Source organism: Euwallacea fornicatus, chromosome 18 (genome assembly GCF_040115645.1).
Source record: "Euwallacea fornicatus isolate EFF26 chromosome 18, ASM4011564v1, whole genome shotgun sequence".
Taxonomy (NCBI): Eukaryota; Metazoa; Arthropoda; class Insecta; order Coleoptera; family Curculionidae; genus Euwallacea; species Euwallacea fornicatus.
Window position 1 is genome coordinate 602,820 of NC_089558.1, and position 25,826 is coordinate 628,645.

The 25,826-nt window shown below is 40.0% G+C and overlaps 1 protein-coding gene across 4 annotated transcripts in view; it reads left to right on the forward strand.

The window, feature by feature from the left end:
* LOC136344923 (potassium channel subfamily K member 17-like) overlaps window positions 1-23,257 on the forward strand; it is a 105,648-nt gene extending 82,391 nt beyond the window's left edge. For 2 of the 4 annotated variants that reach the window (XM_066292814.1, XM_066292817.1), the window contains exons 5-10: window positions 19,851-20,004; window positions 20,057-20,202; window positions 20,266-20,437; window positions 21,906-22,123; window positions 22,181-22,378; window positions 22,436-23,255. In XM_066292814.1, coding sequence (XP_066148911.1) covers window positions 19,851-20,004; window positions 20,057-20,202; window positions 20,266-20,437; window positions 21,906-21,984 — 551 coding nt within the window. In that variant the 3' untranslated portion in view covers window positions 21,985-22,123; window positions 22,181-22,378; window positions 22,436-23,255. Of the gene's footprint in view, window positions 1-19,850; window positions 20,005-20,056; window positions 20,203-20,265; window positions 20,438-21,905; window positions 22,124-22,180; window positions 22,379-22,426 lie in introns of all 4 variants that reach the window. The other 2 variants (XM_066292816.1, XM_066292818.1) reach the window with 2 other exon arrangements.
* The last annotated feature ends 2,569 nt before the right edge of the window (window positions 23,258-25,826 follow it).

Here is a 25,826-nt window from a genome sequence, read left to right on the forward strand (position 1 = left end):
GTTAATTACCTGTTATGTACGTAATCCGATTTGTAAGGGATGACCTCCCCGGACAGTAACAAACGACCGTCTGGAAGGAGCAAATGTAAAGTTTTCGTCCGGGCAAGGAACAAAGGATAAAGTCCATCCAGTTCTTGACACGCTTTGGCGCCGATCCGTTTCCGCGGTTATTGGTTTTCTTAGTCTTCATGCTAGAAATTGATACCCTTTTCATGCCTAGATTTTAATCTGGCTTTGAGAACTTGTCAATAAGTTCCGTTCGGAGAGGATATAGGAAAGCCTGACGTTGGAAATTTCATGATGCGATCGAACATCCAATTTGGGATACCGGAATATCTTGATGGGATGAAAAATGACGCGAGAGAAACATAATTCTTCAAATTTCGACAAATAAGCTTAATAAAGCGAGGAACCGCCATGGGTTTCTCGGCTGAAAAGGCCAATTCCCCGATAAACGTAAAAGTACTTCCTACTTCAGTTTTCCCTCTAGCAAGTGGGCTCACTGGGATCGAGTAATAAGTTTATGCGGAACTTTACCGTACGTTTATTAATACACTTTCAAGTGTTCCGTTATGGTGCGTTTCGGCGTGTTCCGGCATTCGCCGTTAGTTTGGGAATTCTGCGTGAGCGCTCCGAATCCAAATTACGTTTTGTAAATACATGTGACGCCCCATTATCGCGGATTTCCGGATTACCTAGGAGTAACATTGACTTACCTGGTCGATTTACTAATTGAAGATTAGCTAAACGTATTAACTGTCGTCACTCGACATAAAAGGAAACTGAGAAACACAGTTTTCATCTTCGGTAAATTGCAGCTCCTTCATTGAAGTTGAAAGTTCGAAAGGGATTGTGAACTTTCCTTCGTTCTGCGGGAGGAATTTAGAACCTGTCGATAACTTTTAATAACTCTTTTAAAGAGAAATGTGTGCTTTGACTGATGCTGTCGATTAAAAGTAAATAGCAATAAGGAAAGGTCTATAATATCTGGGAAAAACAATATTTCCCCAACAATTCCTCTCTCGTCGACACCAGCTTCGCAAAAATACCATGCGGGAGATTGCGTTCCGGCTCTGCGATCATAGAAATATGTATGTCATCACGGATATGATACTTATGCATTAAGGTCGTCGCATTTCCGCCTGCTTTTTCGTATTCACATCTGTGATCCGGTAGGTATGCAACTTTCAAAAGACTCGTGGGCTTTTATATTGCAAAAATATTATATGCAACGCCAGTCTCGGTGTAATGTCCGGACCTCTCCAGGAAACAATGCGTTCGAGGTAATACATTATGCACGAGTTTATTAGGACGACCAGGAGAGTCGTATTTAACGGTGGACTGCTCGAGTTATTACAAGTCGGGTCAATTAAAACCAATTAATTGAAGATGCGTGGGCATTTTCAATTTCAGCATGACCTCCCCGAAGTGATTAATTTACTTAATCGCTACGTCTTTGTGCTGGTGGGCCCGTTAAAAATTAAGCTTGTTCATGGTTCGCCACCACTGTGCGAATATCAATCCTCGCGTATAATCGACTGGGCTCTTCACTGGCGGGTCGTCTAATTTTTCATTTTAATTCGTGTCATTAATCGACCGGCATTTTGATTGTTTATGGCTGTTCAGCGATGATTAGTATCTTCGGTGAACTTTGCATCCGCCAGTTACGACTAGACTCGGCCCTATTATTTCCATATTGAAAATGTCAATCATGAAAGTGCCTTGAATTTACAATCATTTATCTTTATCATGTGTTGTCAGAGGAGGAAATCGTACATCACACTAAGGAAGATGCTTTAAAGGCGGATTTTTCTGTGAACTCTGGCAATTACCGCCATTGTTCGGATGCATTGTTTATCCGATTGCGAGGACCGACGAACATATTGTTCTTGAAATTCTGGGCGGCTCGAAGCGTGCATCATCCTTCTCGTAAGACCGGAATAAAGTTATTCCGCAAAATAGCCGCCATGACACTTACGGACTGGGTAATCGCCTTCAGGCCGCCCTGAGTTCGCACGCGGCTTCATGCAGCAGCAGCCTCCAACCTTCCCGACCAGTCAAATTTAATCATTCACGTGCTGATGTCGATAAATACGAAGAATAACGAATTTTTTTTGTTGAGTGAGCGCCTTGGAGTCGAATAAAACGCTCGTCAAATGAACACTCCACGGAGGTCGCCACTTACACTTACAGTTCTTATTCACACAAAAGCAAACGTGAGGAAATCTGCGGGAATCAAAATAAGAAATTACACGTCAACGTGTAAAAATGTATAGTCAATGCGTGCATCATTTTGTGAAAGCCGATTTTCGGTTTAGTATATACACAGTATACTACTACTACTATACTACAGTATAAGGAACAGGATGTGAATGATTTTTTGCAGAGAGTAACATTTTTGGCCAACACACATGATTTTAAAGAAAAACTTAAGGAAGGTCTAAACACTTTCGAAAATTACCAAAAAACGTAGGTGGAGCTATCTTTTTGTGGAACAGTGTATATCGTACATTTCTATCAGCAATGCCGTTTGGGCGGCTTTTGTGCGTTCGTAAGTAAATAACCATTAATGCAATTAAGTATGTAGATACCTAATTTGACTTGTAGGTTATATCAGTGACTTGAATTGCACCTAATTGGCGACGTCTGCACGTTAGAAGTGCAGAACATTCCTGTCGATTTCGGTAGAATAGTAAAAAATATTTAAATAACTTACAACGGTAAATAACGCCTGGGAAATCGATCTACTCTGGAGGACCAGCAAACACGTTGGTTCCGCTTGCTATGGGGCGTGCCCCGAGGCGCGGGCGCTACTTCTGGCAGGGCCGGAGCGTCCTTAAAGGGCCACCAAGGTATGCGGTTACGGTCTGGATGATCGCGCTCGAACCGTCCTGAGTTCGCAGCCTCAGAAACGCTGTTTCGCGCCGCAAACGCCAACAAACGTTTCCTGTCCGCACAGCCGACATCTCCCGTAACTGTAGCTAAGTTGTACTGGTAAAAACTAGTGATTTACCGATAAAAACGAGCAACAACGATACGGAGAAAGCGAGTCGCGAGTTCGCAAGACGCGTCGTACCACCTAAACCCCCAAAGGGGGCATCTGTTCTCCCAACAACAAACAAAACAAAAGACTACGTACGGCGAATGGCGCGATTGCCACGTTGAGCGGGTCTAATGAGACAGAGGTGATGGCCCGTAGGAGATCACCCGATCGGATCACGTGACTTGATTGTCTCAGCATCTGATTGGCGCGCCCCTATAATCAAAAACTCCCATGTAAAATCGTAGATTGCCGCGGATACCGGCGTCCGTTACTGGTTGCCGTTGCACGAGGCCGGTATCGGAGCTGTTAGTGTTAAAAATTTGAAATTTGAAACGCGCGTTAGAACTTCCCCCGTTTTTCCAAGCGAGAATTGTTGGAAATTAGAAGACATAGTCGTGGATAAACGAGAAAATAACAACCTTCACTGTAGCCACGCAAGGCAACTTCTCGTTTTGCTTGTTCACGTGCCAATTGTGCTTTGTTAAGATGTTTCACCTTTGGAGAGGAAGCGTCTGTAATCGTATTTCCTATTGCGAGGGAATTTCTGACAATACTTACAAGGAACTATTCCAAATATCCTATATATCCTTCCCAAATATTTGTTCGAGCTCTTTTTAAACTCGCAGAGCTAGTTGTTATAAAGTTTTAAAGAAAGGTGCTTAAGGAAAATACACGATACTTGCTGAAACGTTCCTCCGGGTTATCACAACATTTAATTAAAGTTCTACGTTTCATAGCTGAATAAACAACAACTGTCACGAAATTGAAACAAATCTTGGCACCGCATTATAATATTCCACGGTATATAATGTTATGTAGAAGCAGAGATTTATGCCAGCTACAAATTACACAATATACTCAGTCGCGCGAGCAAATTTTACCCCATAAAATGGTCCTGTTTCACGGCTACGTATTACAACGGGGTCATTAATTCCGGTCAAAAATCGCATAGGCATCACCGGCAAATATCAGTTGAAACGACACATTTTCGAAGTGTCCATAAATCAAACTTGAATCGAATATAACGAGGAAATTTATATCATGAGAAGTATCTCGATTATCATAAAATATCAGTCAATCTTGACCCATTCCAGAACGATCCATTACATCCTTCTAATAATATAATCTGACAACTAGAACAATAGGCTTAGATGCGAGTCTCTGGCTGTAATCCTTCTTAGAAGATCTGACAGCAGACATGGGGCCAAGGCTTCTTTCAACCAATGAATTTCCAGTGTGTTTGCTCGGCTTTTATACGTATACGTGAGGACTTTAGTAGTCGCAAAGACTTTTAAAAAGCACATAGTTTACTTCAGTTTAAATTCAGGCTCGTTTGCGTTTTAGTGGAACGTGAAAATCGTCCTTTTTTTGCCAAGAAATGGACGCCGTAAATGCTGAAATTGTGAACAACCGTTTAAAGAATTCTCGGCCTTCATCAGTCTGTACCAAAGCCACCGCCATTCTAGGAGACCGTGAGGAAAATTGGTTTCTAATACGGAACGGTTATTGAGTATCTCAGATTGAAACTCGTACACGTTAAAATTGTCTAATGTTTAATTTGTCTGTCCGTTTAATGCATCGGTTAATGAAAAGTTTATTTAAATGTCTGGGTGTATGTTTCAGGAAGAACAGTCAACAGCGAAAAAGTTCTTAAAAGGAAGAACGCTTGGTAATATACAGTGACTTTCAAAAAAGCCGCAACACCAAGAAGAATGCATCGTACACGTTTGAAATTCTGGCATTACGTTGGGCAATAGACAAAAACGATCAAAATATCAAAAGAAAATTATTGTGAATAAGTGAAAAAATTTAATAATAATTTAATAATGGGTGGTGTCTCCTCTCGAATTAATACATTCCTGTAAGCGACGTGGCACGCTTAAAATTAAATTGTCAATATCTTCCTGTGGTATTGTATCCCGGGCAATCTGCACCTGCTCGCAGAGTTCATCTATGGTCTCCGGAGGGCGAGCTAAACGTTGAAGTCTCCGACCCATTACATGCTCTATTGGGGACAAATCTGGAGGGCGAGCTGGCCAAGACAAAATATCCAAATTTTCAGCTTCCAAATACCTCAAAGTATCGTTGGCTACGTGTGGTCGCGCATTATCCTGTTGAAACGTGCTTCCAGGACGGTCGTGCATGTATGGTGCAAGAACCGGTTCTAAGACACTATTAATGCACCTCTGAGCATTTAATCTATCATGATCAATGAAAACAAGAGGAGACCGACTACCATACCGGATGGCACCCCAAACCATGACACCTGGTGTTAAACCAGAATGACGCCTTTCCAAAAAGTCCAAATTTAATCGCTCTCCTCTGCGCCTTCCAACACGTTACCCCGTCCATCAGATCGCCATAAAAAAATCGGCTCTCGTCACTGAACACGATTCTTCTCCACTCATCCACCCATTGCACTCTCAGACGACACCACTCCAGTCGGGCCACCCTGTGGTTTCGTGATAGTGGATGCCGACGCATAGGACGATATGAATTTAGTCCGAAACTTCGAATTCTGCGATACATGGTACCAAGGGAGACCCTTCGATTTAGGGTGGCTACCCAGTTGGCACCAAGAGACGGAATTGTTTCGAACGGGGCGCCTGTCGCTGAACGACGAAGTCGCCGTTCTTCGCGTCGGTTCGCCATTCTTGGACGGCCACTACCACGATGACGATTTACTGACCCTTCGTTAGACCAATCTCTCTAAGCTCTTAGCACTGTCGATGCGTTTCGATCCAATCTACGTGCAATTTCGCGGAAAGGTAAACCTGCCTCGTGCACACCAACAATTCTTCCCCTTTCAAAGGGAGTTAACTGCATTTTGGCGTGCACGAGGCATTTTGCCCTACCAGACATTCAATATGGTACTAACGGTAGTACCTTTATCGCTATCCGCCTGAAAAAAAAATTGCAAAAAGAACAATCGTCACAGATAAAAAAAGTAAAGAAAAACTTCATATCGCATTAAAATACGAACTTGAAATTTTTATCATTTTTTTCTCTTTACAAGTCTGAAATCGTACCAAAATTTCAAATACGTACAATGCGTTCTTCTTGGTGTTGCGGTTATTTTGAAAGTCAGTGTATTTTATGCGAAAAAGTTAAATATCTTAATTTTTGGTTGTCAAACTTAAGCTCGTACACTGGATTAAACGAAAACAGTAATTTCAACAAAGTGGATGTAGTATTTGGTCGATAATCCCTTGTTACCAGTTGCATCTCCTAAAGGACGTGGTATAGATCCAACTAACTTTTGACAAAATCTAAGTGTGAATTTTACGCATCCTTCTTGGAGAGACCAGTTTTAACTGGCCGATGTTACAAACTTCACGATTCCTAATTTTAACTCCTGAATGATATCGTAAATGGTCAATCCCATTGAGGTCGAACTTTATGGAAGTGTTTCCATAAATTTGGGTCTTTTACATACCAACTATGTTTTAATTTTAGTCACCTTATATTTGTGATCATCATATAAATGATAAATCAAACTATCCTTTATTTCTAACTTCTTAGCAATTCGCTTACGGTTTTATTTTAAGACGTCATGATAAATATTTTCGTTCGTAATGCCGTCAATAAAGTACCTACGCCTATGGCGAACATGCACTCCACGTGCCACTGTGCTTTACAGTGGTTTTCAAGTCCTCGGATTTTAGTGCTTGGTTAGGGTTTCGCTATACTCCAGTTACTTTATCGGAACCAAAAATATGAATTTGTTTTCGCCCCCGAATTTCGCTTTGTTCCCAGATAAAGCATCTTTGTCTCTGTGTTCTTGAACAAATCGAAAGCATTTAATTCTGTTTACCTCCCTTATGTACGACTCCTTTCCTACCACTCCACCACGAAAGTTGTTTTTATGCAATAAATTTCTAATTATTTGGGCATTAGCTTTTTTTCTTTAATTCGACTTCTATCAATTTTGCCAATTTCGGAGAAAACGATTTCGAATTTTCCGCAGTTTTGTGCGGGCTCCATAGTTCACCTTGCTTATTAAAAATGCTTCTTAAAGATTTCCTCATTTTAGTTTTTATCTGATGATCAAGAATATAACGTTCTATAATGCTTTGTACTATAGCATGAGATCTATTAATAATCTCTCCAATTCCCGGTATAATTTTTCAAGTTTGTAATGGTGAATCGCCAACTCTCTCTTTCTTTGTTAAACTTGTTTGGCCCCTCCAACGTCCTATTGTTCTAAAGATGTTAGTAATTACGCTAGCTGTTTCGTTAAAACTTCACTAGATCGCAATGAAGTAAATTTGAAATTACACAATGGAATCAAAACGTATTTATTAGCTAGGGACCAGCAACGTACGAACTTCAGTTTGACTGCCAAAAGTTATAAAGACCATTGCCTTTCTAGCAAATGTTTAATCTCGAGGATTTTCTACGAAAACCTATCGGCCAATATTCCTTGCAAAATATACAGTGAAAAATGGAATAAATCTTTATCTAACAGCAAAGAATTTAAAATTGGAAAATTTTAAGGTGTAAGAGTTCCAACTTCATACAGGGTGTCCAACGAATGTGGGCCACCATCTGTATCTTGGAAACTATGACTCGGAAAAGGTTGAAACTTGCGCGTCGCACCAAAGTGGAGGTGATATCTATTGATTAAAAATATTTTCATGAAAGTACCACTTCCGGTTATACCGGAAATGAATGTCGACTCGCATATTTTAAATGGAACCCCCTATATATTCTAACAAATTTCGATTCTGCGGAACATTACGAATATTTTTCGCGTATAGCGTGCTATACCTACTTTTTACGGTTTTCGAGATATTTAGAATTTTCCAAAACGGATTAGAGTCTCAGCCGTGAACGTATTTTCGAATAATTCGCAAATGGCCAAGTATCTTGTACCGTTTAGAGCTGCTAGGTGGCGCTGCTCGCCGGAATTTAAGTACGGCGGCCCTCGTCAATTATCCAAACGAAGATTGTCTCAATATGTTTGTTATTTATGGTGAATGGTGGTGCAAGCACTAACCAGAACACGTCACGCATTTGGTATTCGATGCCCATAAAACTGCAGCCATCGCGAAAACTCCTCAAGCGATCACTTTAAAACGAGCGCATCTGTCAAAGCGTCTTACAGAGGAAAGGAGCCTATTGTTGCGCCATCTAGTAACTCTAGACGTCATTGAAAATGATTTGTCCTCCTGCAAGGCTCTTGCCCTGACCGTCGAAAATCTTAAAATTGGTAGATGTCCCGTATTTATAATTATTTATAATTTTTCACTATAAGTATTTAACCTCAATTAAAGAACAATATAGGGTGCACGTTTCGTTGAAGCCGTGAGCGTGCTCATTCATTGCCCGCTCGATGCGGATCTGTGAGTTAATGCGCTGCCTTATGAAACTTGTATCCTTATCTATTATAATCTAATGCAACTAATTGCCATGATCGGCCTATTCGATATTGGCGTTACTGCCTAAAATTACTTACTCAAGACCGCTAGTGTGCCTCTTGCCATAATTACATGACACAACATCGAAATGATTCCACAGTAAAGTCTCAAACTTTGGTAACGTCGTTAACATAATAACATAATCCTATTAAAACTTTTGATGCCATATTATTCGATATTACTACTAGTCTATGGGGGACTTTCGTGTAAGTTTGACGTTCCAGGGAAACTTGGCTTTGCGAAAACCCGGATCGGCAATAAAACGCTAAATCTCGACTCACTCGATAGATTTTACTGCCTCGAATTTACATATACAGTTGTAAAGGGTAGAGGGTAAAGTCCAGTTTTGCATTATTCGGTTACTAGGATTCAAAAGGACGTCGCTAGATGGAGACGCATATTTAAGCGGCCATCTTTGTGGATAACATTGTATCTACGAATGTTTGGTATCAAATTACCAATCTGAGCATAACTTAATTTACAACAGCCGCAATCCCTGTTTAAATCGGGCGGTATTGAAAGTGAATTCTCGGAGGTGTAGTTTAATTTCGGAGGGCGATCTCTGGAGGAACTCGACGATGCTAAAACGCCGTTGAAAATTAAGCAACTTTGTGATAAATTATGTCGTCGCCATATTGCAACGTTTAATAACAAAGCAAACATTAATTTTAAGTAGTGCGAGTTTCGCTATTTAATTATGCCCGAATTGATCCCGGGTTATTGTGAAAAGTCAGCTCCGAGACTTCTGGATGTCTTCGTGATAATGGACCCGTAGAACTTAGTTAAAACTTTTTCTGAATTCAAAACAGAACGGTTGAGCTTGCGTGGATGACGAAATCGCGGATGAGATGATACGTCGGAGTCTTAGTTTCGTTAGATAACAGTCGTGACGTACCAGCGGGAACCTTGCGAATTCCAAATTCAATTCCACGCGATAAGACCTGATAGCGTAAGCGAGAAGGACGCGATGATTTGGAGCTCGACTAACCTCCCAGTGTTTTCATTACCTGTAGCTATTTTCATATACACCCAGAAAAAACTAATAAAAGGCAAAAAATCGCGAAATTAAACTGCGCCATACAATTTTCCAGCAAAAATAAATCTCTCCTTATGAAGTGGCTTGAGCCAAGTACTCTCCGGGAGTATAAAATGAAAATGTACATTAAACTGCCGCGATAAAATTTCCCTTGGATCGTTTTAGAACGGAATTATGTTTATTTTTCCGAAAAATGCACTTTAGCGTTGTGGGAGTTTGAACACCACCGGAGAGACTTGTGTTTCCGCTTGTGAAAGGGCACTAACAAAATTGACGCAGCAAATATCATCCCAAGAAACAATTTATAAATTAATTCTTTCAGTACATAACGGGAAATACGGCCATGTTGTACATGCCACACCTCATGCATGTGCAATCTGCCGGAAAAAGACTGGATCTTTAGCACATGCGAGCACCGCCGCATTTCAATTTCCATTTCATACATTTTTACGTCTGGAATTTTGCATTTTAGATTGCGTCTGGGCATCGGAGCTCGATACGGTCACTTGCAATTTAAAGGAGAGGTTTCATTGGGGAGCAGCTGGTTTGCATTTCTGTAGCGGACGAAATTTAGCCGCATTACATGAATTTTACATGCGTAAGTTACCATTGAAGTTCATTTATTTGGTCCGAATGACCGGACTGTCCCTCGCATAAACACCTCCGAAGCGCGAATTCTCATTGGGCGGATGCCAGACGTAACGTTCGCGCTTTATAAAACAGCAACGCGTGCGCTCGGATCGCGGTTGGGCGTACTGCGGCCCATCGCAGTTGACGTTTTTAAATCCTGCAGGTGCGCGCTACTAGTAACTTTCCAAGTCATTTGGATTTGCTCATCGTTATTTTTTGTTCGTTATTTTAACAAGGATTTTGATACTCTTGCCGAGAGGAATTTTGTCCCCTCGCCAAACCCTGTTCGCCTAAAAAATAAATATATTTTCCTCCGGGGACCTTTCCCTGTCAGCAAAAGTAATATAGCCGGAGCGAATGTATTTTTCTAACTTCTTATATCCTGAAAAACACTATTGTGATTCGGTTGGGCAAAAACCTTTTTAGGCCATTATTTACAACATTTTTAATGAGGGAAATTTACAAATCGTCATAAAAACGAGCAATAATAGATTCTCCCGTTTGGATGGATCATTATTTACCGAGGAAATTTATTTTCTGTGGACGTCCTATAAAATATGTCTTGGATCCTTCCAGATATGTCCAGATTTTATTTATTACTTCAGAAAATAAAACAATATCCACTTATTATTTCTCAGTTGTTCCGCATTTTTGTCCTTTTCTTTCGCGGTTACTAAGGAAATTCGTGTTTGCGATAGATGGAACGTGGTTGCCAATGGAAACACTATATTACCATTCATTTGTTTTTATCATATAACCAGTCAGATGTACAAGAGAGGAAAAGTTCAGTTTTAAGTTGTGATTGGAGCTATGAAGGCCGCCAGGCACTTGGCAATCTCCATAACCGTCTAATACAATTACGCACATATCGGAAAAGTCTGAAAATATTTTTAAAGATAGATTAAAGTTTTTCCGAAGTTAATTCAAAATAGGTGGCGCAACAATCGTCAAAAAATAGGCTCCTTTCTTCTGTAAGATGCTTTGACAGATGCGCTCGTTTTAAAGTGATCGTTTGATGAGTTTTCGTGATGGCTTCCGTTTTTTACGGCAATACCAAATGTATGACGTGTTCTGGTTAGTACTTGCACCGCCATTCACCATAAATGATAAACATATTGAGACAATCTCCGTTTGAATAATTGACGAGGGCCCCCGTCCTTAAATTCCGGCGAGCAGCGCCATCTAGCAACTCTAAACGGTACAAGATACTTGGCCATTTGCGAATTATTCGAAAATACGTTCACGGCCGAAACTCTAATCCGTTTTGGAAAATTCTAAATATCTCGAAAACCGTAAAAATTAGATACAGAACACTATACACGAAAAATATTCACAATGTTCCCCAGAATCGAAATTTGTCATAATATACAGGGTGTTCCATTTAAAATGAGCGAGTTGACATTCATTTCCGGTGTAACCGGAAGTGGTATTTTCATGAAAATATTTTTAATCAATAGATACCACCTCCACTTTGGTGTGATGCGCAAGTTGCAACCTTTTCCGAGGCGTAGTTTCCAAGATACGGATGGCGGCCCGTATTCGTTGGACACCCTGTGTAGAGTGAAAATTATCACTGATAGAGGACAATATAAATGACAATTGAAATTACTTGTTATCGGTTGTATGATTTAAAAAAAATAGTTTTTGATTTTCCCGACATGTGTAGTTTGGCGATTACTTCTCGGATACGTTTCGACGGTGTACGGTATTGCCATGTACAGTTTGCAAATATCACTTGCAAATTTCATTGAAACTAAGGGACCCTCCTCTCACTTACTGCATCAAATTTGCGTCTGGATTAAATTCACAAACCGATAGAAAGAAAATTGAATTTTTCATCACACTATAAATCCCGGATTGCGGCAAATTACACAAAATAGGTTCCGACGAATCAGTTCAATTTACTGGAACTCGACCCGTAATTTTTTGCTTACAAAACATTGCGGATTCACAAGAGTTTATTCGCTTTATTAAATTCACCGTTTCAGGGTTAAACGCAGCCCTTATTCCGGCCATTATTAGTTCGCCTCTCTAGCCGGCAATCTGAAATTATTATGGTACCGAAGCTGCTTGTTTATTACAGTTAACATTGCGATGTCCTTTTAAGCATGTTTTAATATTAAAATGTTTTGCATTGTTAAAAAAAAAACTATGTGCTCCGGGGGCTCTATACAGGATGCGGCAATTTTGCCGAAAAATCGCGAAACTTGTCTGTTTTAATAACTAAAGTGTGCATTTCTAGCAAACATGCCGTGCATTATTTTTTATGCCAAAGTTATTTCGGGCGTATGGGAACGTGAATTAGAACAAACAAAACTAAAAAAAAAAAAAGAAAAAAAAATGTACATTCCTGTAATTTTTTGCGCTGATTTTCTGGTTCCTGAGTGCGTTTTTCGATTTTTCATCTGTTGCGATTGGCGAGATCCTCGTCGCTCAACTCCAGGAACGGACGCCCGGTATAGTATCGGCAATAAAGCGCGCGCACGCAGCGACGGGAAAACCATCGAACAGGGCCGCATTCGGGCACTTGTAAAACGTAATAAAGGACGATACATTATGAACTTGTCGCTAATATAATTTAACGAACTAAAAGTTTAAATGTATGAGGATGTCGACAAATTGCAGACAACAACAAATAACAATTGATAATGTGCGTGTGTAGATGCGCACAAGCGTAACGAAAATGAACCTGAGTACGGCCCCCGTAAAACGTTACGCCACCCGCGAGTGCCGACCAATCCGCGAGGTCACGTGGTGGATGGTGCGTGCATTGGTACGATCGTATCTATCTCAAAAACAAATAGAGCATAGTTCGGGGCTGCGATACTGCTGTTAAACAACAGAAACATTCTAGTACGAGCATGTCGCGTTTGGTTGCATGTTTCCATCAACAATTCGTTGCTTAATATTTAACATAATACCCAAAGTTAAACCGATCGTCGATGAATCGATATGAAGCTATTCGAAATTAACGTGTGAGAACACAAAATTTATTTGCAGTGCCTCTGTGAAAGCATTAAACTTTAATCCGGCTCTAAATTTGAGGCAGATGCCAAAATAATAGTTTCTAGATTAACTGCGAGAAAAAATACAATATAATTCGCATGCATTAAAGCTCCGGTTTATCAACAAAAACTTAAAGGCGAGGGAAAGTGGAAAACGCAATTATCAGACCCAAGTCAGCGTGGCGCCATCCTATGTGTACAGGGTTGTTCGGCCAATCCGTTCGTTAAAAGTTCACTAGAATCCAAAAATGAATCGAATTTGAAAATTTGAAGTTGACTTGACTTCCACGTGTACTGCTTAAAAATATTTTTTTTTAACTTCCTGTCACTTCCGGTTTAACCGGAAATCGCTGTCAACTTGCTGATTTCAAATGGGGCCTCCAGCACATAATTTTTTTTAGATTCTACGTAATTTTTCAGACAAATTTTCCGTCCTTCGCCTTGTTTATCGTTGAAGGAACGAACGCCCCCTCTAGGGACCTTAGGTGTCATGATGGGCCCTCTGAAATCGCGAGTCGCGTGCTCTCTCGCGTTCTTGCTCGCTTGTATCAATATTAGCGCGAAAGTCGTTAATTTTTACAAGTAAATCTTAGTTGCTTAAGCAGGTTGTCGGTTAGTTTTGCACGAAACAATGTCTCGGAGACTGCACACTTAAAGTGACACAAACGTGATTATGTAGTCCACAACTACCTCTTTCGGAGTCAACTTTGCGGAATCACCGCACTTCGGCCCTACCGGAAGGATCGTCCACGTTTCGGGTCACGCCCCACCAGGACGACAACAACTTTTTGACCCCTTCGACCGGATCAGCATCACGTCAAGCATCTTGCAATGCCATTTACGTCACTAATTATTAGTGTGTTTAGTTGCTTAAAAAATGCGCTGGGGAGCCCAAGACCCCCCCAAAAATGCATTAATTTTCAAGGTCCGAATTTCCACGGCAGTTTTAATTTATGCATTACATGCCACTTTATGTTCATATTTTGTGAAAATTTCAAGCTCCTCCGAGAGCTTTTTAAATGTTTTTGATGCTTAGAAATAAACACTGTTAGTATCGCAGCACCGAGTTCAATTAAAAATTATGTCGTAAGTCTTGCACTTAGAGAGTTTCTGGGAATTATCCAAGAGGTGCAATATATCAAAAAGTGCCAAAGTTTCAACTTAAATAACAATTTATCAATTTATTGTTCGATTTCAAGACATGACAAATTATATTCTAAGGCATATAAACTAGAAAAGTTTAAATCTCCGGTGGATTTGAGTGTTTGAGAGCGAACTTTGTCGCAAATATTTGTTTTATGCAAATCAATGTTGGCATCAAGGAACAAAATCGGTTTAACTAATTAAACCTTCTAATAAATTCTAAAGCTAATGGTAAATGCCTCTCTTTCATATTCATATTGCTTCTATTCTCGGTTATCTAGCACATTAAGCTAAATATATGAACTCGTTCCTCCATACCGACAAGATTTATTCATAAGGCTTCTAACCTCATAAATTGGGAATTATTGAAACTGCACTCTTTTGAACCAGCGAAGAATTTTTATGACCTTATATTTCAGAAACCCCATAATAATATGACAAAGTGTAGAATTCCAGAATGGGAAACGATTACTTTCCGATCACGACTTGTCCATATAGGAATTTATTCGCAAGTTTAGGTACAGGTCTGCGTTTTATTCTGTTGTTTAACTGTGCAGATGAGTATTGAATCGCTCCCATTGCAAGCAAATTTAAATTGACCCATTCGTTTTCCTCCGAGGCTCAATGAAATTCTCATTTTTCCGCCGTGATCTTTGAAATTTGCGCACTTGGCGATCGAAAATAGACACCCGCTATCTGGTGTCGAAATCCGATATTAATGCTAATCATGTGACAGTGCTCAGCAGTAAATTAAGCATGTCTAAGCGTAACAGCCGTTTAATTTTAAATTAGTCATGAATTTTAAAGAATCCATTAGGGGCCCAAGCTGGCCGTCAGCATGTGCATGCCTGAACTGGCAGATATGCTGTCAGCGCGTGTTAAACACAATGATGCGACGGAAAAACTTAACTAGATTTAAATAATTTGGCAACACCTCTGAATAAACGAAAGAAAATTACGAGGATACTGCTAAGACCTGCGTCCCTGCGCCCTACCGCATTCAAGTTAGCGCGGCAACAGCGCACGCCGCGTAGACAGTTTTTATGACGTTTGTTTCTTCTAGATTTAATTTTAGATAAAAGCTAAGAGCTGTGTCTTATTGCATCCATGCGGACTCAACAGCCGCGCCATCTGCCGCGGAGCGTTATTTTTATTATATTTTTGTTTATGTATCTGCTTTCGTATATAAACACCCTTTTTTGCGTACCTCGCAGACGCCATATTCCCTCGTATTTATCGGTATTTTTTTTTATCACGCTTTTCGTTGATTTTTACACCAAACAACCTCACCTACAGCCGGGAAGGTTGCTGGCGCCAAAGGACACGGCATAACCGCACGTGAAACCCTACTACCTCCAGATGTGGAGGACATACGCGGTAAACGCGGAACGTAGGGCCTTGTTTTCCTTATTGTCCCGGCTACAATTAGTCACATGTCGAGATCGATGGCGCTGCAAAGTGAATGTGAAACACGAGTAGCGCAATCAATTCGGCTAAAAAGTACTTCCGCGATGAACAATCCGCTCTGCTGTAGCGCAGAACCGCAACCAGCGAGACAAAGACGGGACATGTTCCGACCTGCCCTAAAAAAGAAAAACGAACTCCGCGTCGTGATAGAATTGCAACGGCCTCGGCCGCGGTATGTTTGGTTGCCTATCACGTGGCTGTCTAATTAAAGGAAAAGTCACGATCTTCGTATGAATGAAGTGTACTCGATCAAAGAGAAATTGCACGCGATGTTTCCAATGGGGTCGCGGACAAAATTAATGATTTATCGAGGACTCCTTCAGGAACCTCCTTCCACTTCTGCGTTTGATCAGTCGTTTAGATTGCACTATGGAACTAATCTCTGAATTCTGAATTTTGAGTAAAAATGTAAATAAGTCATGCACCCTGACAACTGTGGATATCGCTACAATTGGCGAAAATCCGCTGAAATGCGTTTCGGCCCCGGACTGATTTATTTGCGTTTTTATGTAAAAATTTCCGCTCTCTGATGCTCTTTGAAAAATTCAATGCAACCCGACTTTCCAGAGAGATAGGATTGTTCGAAATTTATGCCGATTGGCCAATCTAGTTATTCTTTATACTTCAACGGGTCTCGTGGTTGACTGTAATGAGTTTATTATCCTTTTTCTTTGCAAGCCAGACTTCAAGATGTTCCTACCTGGTAGAGTAATAAATTTAGAAGCCACCAGTGGGCTGGAAATTATGGCCCGAAGATTGTATTTAAATTCTGGACGCGGAAAAGATATACAGAACTAATAAAAGTTTTGCAACTTCCTCCGCTCCGCTGGCTAATTGAAACCGTTCGATTGTTCCGATTTTTTGATGGTATCAAAACTCCACGCTCACCCATATTGTTTCTCTTTTAAGTGAAATTTGTCATGTAAGCGACGAAGAGATAACAAAATATTGTGGGTTGCAAACAAAGGCCTCTCGGTGTCGTCACGCGGAATTGTAAATTCCTCTGCAAAGCATTTTAGGATGCAGAACTAACATCGGAACAAGACAACATGTCTTAGAAAGCGGGTTTGTTGAGTACGTGCAAGGGGGATCGTAAATATGGAAACAATTTCTGGAATAGATGCATCAGATGCTATACGTCACGTCTTTGAGATTGAAATCGGAAATGGAGACCGAGTAAACAACCTATCTGTTACGTGAATTGCGGAACTGCTTGTTTGGGTTGTGCACGAGGGAGATTCATATTACAATGTGGCACCATTAAAAGAGGATAATCCTTACGTTTTTCACGTGGATCGACCGAAATTTTGGTTATCACGTCCATGGTAAAGAGCAATATTATTTGCAATGATCGGATGAGATGTGCACGTCGGATCGTCACCAGGGAGACTCTCCACGATGATATGAAGTAGTTGTTTACTTTTAATAGCAAGAGTAGAAAAGGGCAAAACCAACGAATTCGCTACCGCGAGAGCTCTTCTCGCCCCTTCCAAATCTCATCTGTCGGTCCCTTTTTGGTCTCGACTTGTTCCAGATGTCGCGAGTTCTACGAATCCAAGGGACGAGGTATCCGCTAGTCGCCGTTCCGGCCTCGCGATTGCGCCCTTGGTGGTAGCGACCTCGTTGGACTGTCAGCCTGCCCCTCGTCTTATCGTCAGCTCTTAATGTTACACGTTATACCTAAAGGACTAATAAATCTCCAACATATACAGGGTGTTTCCTACCTACGTGTAAAAAATTTAAAGGCGTAATCCTCGACTGATTTCGAGTCAAAAATGTCTAATAAACATATGTCCGCAAATGCCTTGTTTCCAGGATACAGGGTGTTGAAATGTGACAAGAGAAATAGATTTTATTTCCAAAATGACTCAATTTGGGTGTTTGAATTTTAGAAAAGACAATTTTTTGGGGGAATCCCTTAATGATTAATCATAAGAATTGCTGAAAATGACCACCATTACTCATGATGCACGCTTCCGTCCTTCTTGTTAATGATTGTCTCACTCTCTCGAAAACTCCTGGTGTGTTGCGTATCGCTCCACATTTCAAAAACCATATTGGTCATTTCTTGATTAGTGTAATTAGGCATTTGAAAAATTTTCAAAACTGAGGTATAATCTGATTTTTGGGACACAGAACTAAATTCTTTCACTTTAGAGAGTAAAACACCAAAATAACACTGACTATCTTGTTTATAGTAGTGGAAATGGCAAAAAAAACTAACAATAAACAAGTTAGTAAATACCACCAAACCTTTAGAAACCTTTAAAACCTTTTTCAACGTCTTGCAGTCAACACCCTGTATCTTGGAAACAAGGCATTTGCGGCCATGTGTTTATTAGACATTTTTGACTTAAAATCAGTCGAGGACTACGCCTTTAAATTTTTTACACGTAGTTAGGAAACACCCTGTATATATACAGGGTGAGTCGGGAGGATCGTGCCAAACTTCAGGAGCGTGTTGTACATGAAAGATAAATGTAAAAAAACTCAAACGTTGTTATCCGATTTTCGTTTGTTTACAAGTTATAGCGTAAATAAATTTTTTTTAACTAGGATTCTATTTACCGCAAACGTACCTTTCCTGGACGTTGGATTGATCGTGGTGGCCCTATTAGTTGGCCTCCAAGATCTCCAGACCTCGCACCACTAGACTATTGTTTGTGGGGTTGGTTTAAAACTGAAGTATACAGAGTAAAAGTGGACACTCAAGATGCATTAATTCGACGCATTAGAAATGCTGCAGCTGCCATTAAAGAGAGACATGAAACAATCAGGAGGGCAACGAATGCTCTTCATAGACGAAGCCGAAAATGTTTAGAAGTTAATGACGATATTTTTGAACATTTACTATGACATCCAAACGTTAATTTATGGAATTTCTTATGAAATTTATAAAATTTTTTAATTTTATGTTTTAATTTTATTTATGCTATAACTTGCAAACAAACGAAAATCGGATAACAACATTTGAGTTTTTTTACATTTATTTTTCATTTACAACACGCTCCTGAAGTTTGGCACGATCCTCCCGACTCACCCTGTATATATAATATATAATATTCTGACTTTAAACTTGTGGCCCTTTTACTCCGCATTAAATTCATCATTCCCGTATACGTACATACATTGTGCCCCGTCAGTTAGAGGGTTGAATAATTTAAAGACATGCACTTGTGCTTTTTAGGCATTTTTGATCCATTGTCAATCGATGTACGAGACAGTCGACATTTATATTTCTTGTGTTCTGTATGGAAAATAGGCCAGTCACAGCGAGAGCTGCACTGACGAATTCGCAATTATTTGGCAAATGTCCAAAAGTTTTTTTTCCCGTCAAATTGATCTAAAATGATGAAAGTTTTGGATAACTTTAACTGGCAGTTTCAAGTTCTGCAAACTCTCAGAAATTTTTACCACCATTCTTTTTCACAAATCGACGCTCTCCATTTCAAATACACTAACATTTTTGTTTTCAATTCACATCAAATAAACTCTAACAAAACAACGTTAGTTCATATATTTGATTGCCTGTAGAACAAAAAAAAAGGACTTCCATGATCACATTTTTTGTATTCAATTGAAAGAAATAACTGATTTCGATATTGCTGAATGTTCAACCCATTGTTCATACGTTTTACATTGTGTTTTTAAATTTATCCCTGAAAACCTCGAACTAGTTTACGATTTCGGGTCCAATAATAATTACCTACCGTTCAATCCCGGACTCTTTTATTTTTCACACGAGTTTATTAATTAGTCATAACCGAATTCAAATTAATGGACTTTATTTCATGAACATGCAACAACCGTTTGGGGATTTTACATAATATAATACGTAATTTTAGTAAATAGTTGCTTTACAATACCAGGCAATTTGGTTTATGAATTTTGGATCGGAAATGTGAATATTGAATCAGCCACTGCGCTGGAACTGCAAGTAGGATGGAAAAATTTAATAAAATCCCTTGTGTTAAATGAGAGAGGGAGAGAGGGAGAAACATATATTTTTAGCTTTTTATTATTAAAATTTTAGTAGGTCTCCTCAAATTTCCAAATGAGATTAATTCGTAATTAAAATTCCCCTCTGTTAAACAAAGTTTTTGCAGGATACGGGTCGGTAGCCCCGAGAACACCATGGGGCAAACTAGTCACCATAATCTATGCCTTGATTGGAATCCCCCTCATGCTGCTCTACCTTTCTACAACTGGGGACGTTTTAGCAAGAAGTTTCCGAAGGCTCTACGCGAAATTCTGCAAGACGTAAGTCAAATACTAGCGAACTATCTGAAGCAGAACTCTCCCAAAATCTTAGCACTCCTCAAAAACCTCAACAACAACAATGTGCTTGTTCCAACAATGTACGAGTGCCAGTACTTCTATGCCTGCTAATTGTGTTGGCGTACATTTGTTCCGGAGCGATGCTGTTTCATCGTCTGGAAAATTGGTCCTTATTGGAAGGTAGGTAAACGGTACAGAACATATTTGTAACATGAAGATAAGAGACTTTTTCTTCTTCAACAGGGAGCTATTTCTGTTTCACCAGCCTAGGTACTATAGGATTTGGCGATTTGCTTCCAGGACAGAATGCCGAAGATATTTCCTTCTGCGCTTGTTCTGCCTATATTCTCACGGGGATGGCCCTAGTGGCCATGTGTTTCAGCTTAATGCAGGAACGAGTAATGTCCGTGCTTAGGTGAGATACTTTTGTTTAGTCCTGCATGTCAAATACGTGCGGCGTGCATGGGCCGAGAGGTAAACGGTAAGTGAAAAATGCGAGAGTGGGAACGAAACTACCGAGTTTCCTCCTTTTGTATGCCCCTATGACAAAATCATAGTTGTTCCTATTTTATACAGTTATTTATGTTTGACTCAACTCTTTGATTCAATTCAGTAGAGTCGAAAAAGCGCGTCATTAAAGACCTTTTGTCGGAAATGGACACAAAACTGGACCTGCTAAATGTGTTCCAATTACAGACTTAAGGACAAAAAATGGCCTCGTTATTATTAGGATACAATGGCCGGGTACAATCAGTGCTATTATTCTTGAACGAGGCTTTTCTGAGATTCTGTGAACGCAACGTCCCAGGGAGGGGTTCCAAGGTTTATAAGAATGTCGCAGCTTCATTACACTTAAGATATAAAATTTGTATTTTAAACGCGAACCTCATATGAAATTTTTGCTTTTAAAGCAAATCGTAAATGCCGACGCCACGACAGTTAAACAATGTCAACAATCTGTTTACTTACCGACTCTCGACGCGATGCGAAACGTGCGAAAACTCTCCCTTCGACACGAGCGATTGACGAAGAGGCGCCAGATCCGAGAGGGCGCAGGTAGTCAAACGAAGATTCCTCGACGCATTTTCTCCTTCTACGAGCATTTAAAGAAGAAACTGGATTCAACGTCATTTTAAACTCTGTTTTTCATTGAATTATTGACCCCGAGCAAAAAATAGGTACGCCAAAACGTTTAAATGTATTAACATCGACGTGAAATTTTGTTAAAATAATTTGGAATGTAGATCAAAACTTACCAAAGGCTTCAAACTGAGGCCAAGCCTCAGAATTTCATCCGGCTGACCGGTAATTTCCATTTTTAAAACACACTTTTCGGTAAATCGGCGAGTAAAATATACATATGATATGAGCACGGTGTACAACACAATATTCCGAGTTTCAACTGCGCGATTAGATCGACATTCTAAAACTTCAGCACAGAGCAGAGAAAACACTTGTAGCGCTTAACAATTCCATAATTTTGATTCATATTAAGTGATTTTTACGATTCTGGAATTAGAATTACACACGGAAAACTGCGGATGACAGTAATGGTTCGCGAAACAATGGAACGCGCTAATGACGCAACATTGTCAAAGCTCATTCATGGCACCCTAGATGAATTATTCTGGAGGATTTTTGAGGAATTTTCGGTGTACAACTTCGACAATTTAATTTATTTAAAAGAATTTTAAAAGATGAAAAAGTTTAATGGAAAAGCGCTAAATTATGTGTTATAGAGTAAACTCGACGCATTCGTCACCACTATCGAAGACTTCACCCGAGTTCAAGTTCATTTTTGCCAGAGTTAATGTGAACTTTCAAAGTCCTGTAGCAGTTTATTTTGCTAGCGGGTCGGTACGTGTCAACACTATATCGTTTAGGTACATTGGAACATCTTGCTCGAAGTCTTCAAAAAAATTCAAAGAGGAAGAATCAGAAATGGTTCTGCCCGATTCCTGACAAAGGCCCACTACGGAGGGCGCAGCTCCATCCAAAATGGACGTCAGGCGATCGCCTCAAGCCCTCCACCACAATAGTTTGCCAAGGAAGAGTAATTTCCACAGAAACACTCCTGCTAGACGATCTGCAGCAGGAATTGGTAAAACAAATCTTCTGTAGCAAGTTTCCCATAATATCCAAAATTGTATATTTTTAGGTGCGGAACCCCTCATCGAGTACTTCGTTCCTCGCAGCATGAGCGAATTCGACCTATCGGTGGCCGGTACGGAATCCCCGACAATCCCCAATTTCCTCCCTCTAAACATGCGAGCCCTAAAGAAACCGTCTAACACCACAACCTCGAAGCAGAAGGAAAAAATGGTCACGTTCGAGGACGAAATGGCTGCCAGGATAGGTAATAATTAACTATTATTATTTTCACAATGTCCTCACGGACCATAAGGGAAAATAGGGGCAGCTTCAGACCTTCCCGATGTGTTCATGTGACAAAAAGGATAGCAATTAGCCAAAGACCTGAACCTGGAGAGCGTCAAGAAGGAGCTGAGGGCGTTCAAGAATTTCAAGATATGCGAGGACTTGAAGCGGTGTGAGGACAACTGTTCGTGTAACACGGAGCAGGACTGTGATATTTGCAAAGTGCTTGATTTTACGTTGAAGCAGGACAAGTTATAGTTGACGGTTTTGCTGGATCAGGAGAGTAGCAGCAATGGAGAGAATTCGGGAACGATTTTCAGTTAGTTGGTGCCACATGAAGTGTACATTTTTGTATATTGTGTATGGATTCGGGGATATTGACAATTTTAAAGAGTTTAATTTCGTTTTAGAACAAAAATGTGCCAAAGTTTTAATAGTAAAAGGAAGGAACCAACCTAGCACGTTAAAAAAGATGAGGAAGATCAAAAGTACATAAGCTTCCTTTCCATGATACAATGTTATCAAAGGTGAATTGTTTTGATGATAAACACGACTTCCTTGTTCTTTTCTAGTGCAACATTATGGTTTTTGCGCAGAGACCAAGGTACTGATAAAGGTCGCAAAACATTATTGAAAGTAGTATTTCTATGAAAGCCTCCATTTACAGGTTTTAAACACGTAAGTATGTGATATCTCCATATTCTCATCGGTCGACCCTTTTGCATTCATTTTTAACTTCTTTGTACACTGTAATTTTTATCTAAACAATAATAAACTGATGTACATTTTGGCACTGATTTTTTAAAATCCTTTCAAATACAGTTTACAAGACGCGGGTTTGATGAAAATATCATTCGATAGACGGGGGAAGTTTAAATATATTTGTCGTAAATATAGATTTTTGTCATCAAGCTTCTACATTTTTATCTACGCAGAATAAGACATGCGTTGAATAGAACTCTCCATTAAAAGATTTTCCAATTTGGAGGGCAAAACATGTCCCGGAAATGACCGCAACATTAGGAGAATCCGACCTCAACAGATATAAGTCACTTTGACGTCGTGACTAGATCCCATTCCTTAAATAAGGAAGTCAGATCTTAGTTTGCTGGTTCATCCACCGTCCACAGTCCTCGACGCTTAGTATCCCTCTCGACTTGACCTTCCGAAGAAAAATGAATACAATGTATGTCGTACTTAAGTACCACACCTGATTACTCATAAACCACCTTACGAAAGGTTTAAATCATCACTGGTGTTAAATCATTAAAGTTGTTGCGACGTCTCCTGGCCACCACGATGGATTATATCCTCACTCCTGTTAATCAAAATTTTTAGCCCCATACTTTCGTACCTGGCAAAACCAGAGCAGGCTCAACAATTCGATATCTTGCTAGAATCAGCTAAAGCAATCCTTCAAAGGAATTCTGATTGTTTCAAATTGCCTGAGGATTTCGGAATGGAAATTGTAAGTGTTAAGACACCACCGTTGGTAGCCTTGAAATCCTCATTTGTCTTGTATGCATGTGGAAAATATATGCAAAATATATTCAGTTTTTCCTCCTCTAACGTCAGCAATTGGAAAGTTAGGTATACCTGAGGGAGTAGTATCTAGAGCCTTTTCGGTTACGGTCATCTTATCAGGCTCCCCCTTACCACCTTTTTTCAAGAAATTGAATTCATCAGCTATAATGACCAGGTAGTCAGACTAACTGAAAGTAAGCTCGTAGAGATCGATCCGGCCCAGGACATGGTTTTCAAGAATTTCATTGTGACGTTTTCAAAAAGGCATCAAAGTATCATGTGAGATCGTCCTCCCAACCGAATCCTCCGCACATACGTGTCACTTTGATTGCATTAACATGAGAACCAATTCAGAGCCTTATGAATTTGTTTACCCCCTTTCAGCATGAACACCTGAAGGAATACAACTGCATGGTGGGGAGTCATGAAGTGACCACTGATGACGGGAAGGAAGTTGTAAGTTCTGGCAAATCTAAAGTTTTGTTTGTGCATGTTCTTGCCTGACATTCTATTGGTCGAGTTGCACAAAGGTCCGTAGGTCTCTAGCCTTTCGTCTGACTGATTTAAATGAGTTTTTTTTTTATCAACAACGGCCAAGTCGGATGAGGCAGGAAGGGTAAGTTTTTGGTAAGTGCCTTATTTGACAACAATCTCGTAAAATTGTTTGCAATTTGCAATGTTTTTGCAGCTGTGGTCACAACAATCGTATTTGTAATAGAATAGATTAGATAATAGACCATAGAGTTTTGAAAAAATTGCACTTCATACAAGTTTTTATGCATCATGGTGCAGATAAATTGTATTTTTCGTTCTTTAAGTAGGAATAACTTTTATTCCACTCGATATCAAAGGAACTCGAAACAGAAAATGTTAGAGAGCAACGTTTAAGGATTCCGGATCGACAGCCCTTTCCTATCTACAAACGCTTTATTATTTTTCGAAGGCCCGCAGTAGCCTCGATGGGTGCTGAACGAAATGGATGATGGTTGTCCGATCAAAATCCAACACCGCACATTCGTTTGAAAATTAATGTTGGAAATGGTGCTCTCTCCTCAAGATATTCGAATTTTTTCTATTCTCGTCACCCTTTTGCGTTCCACTACTTTGCTGTTCTTAACCATCCTTTCAACAACATTAAAATATCTCATTTCCCTTTAGGACACGACACACGCCTTTTCAGCACTAGAGGCCCTCGATACTCCGGGTAACATCAAACGCTAAACAGCTCATATTCGAACTTTTGAAACTTCACCTTTAATTACATTCGGAGCGTTACTGATCTGGATCAGATTTCCTTTATTACACATTCGAAAAGAGACTTCTGGTTCTTTGGCACTGACATCTACCAAAACCAAGTACAACGACAAGTTGCATCTCGTGGTTTAATTGAGTCAAGTGAGGCACATCGCTAGAGTGGGCACTCCTATACCTTTGTGAATGATTAAGCAGATGACAAGGCTTCCACTGCTTTTGGAGGACGGTTTCATGATCTATAGAGTCGCCATTCTCAGGGAAAGGCACATCTAACTAGTACAGCATGTAATACTGATGGTTTCACGGAAAACTGTTTGGGCTTTTTGATGCTGCTTTGTGGGAATGCTAGGGATCAGGATGATGAGATGAATTTCAATTGAGTAAATTGGTAGTCATGCGAACGTATTATTATGGTGGTTTTCATACCATTATTTGCTAATCTTCTTGTCACGTAAACCTGGGGGGATTTTCGATGAAATACCTCGTTCATCATGATCAAGAAATCAAAAATAGGTTGGGGAATTTTTTAGTACCACTCATTGTGATTTTAAAAACAATTTTCGCCAGTTCCATAGCAACTTTTAAACAATACGATTGCAGATCAGGCAATATGGGGCGGTATGGAACCACGGAACCTCGAGCATGTGACG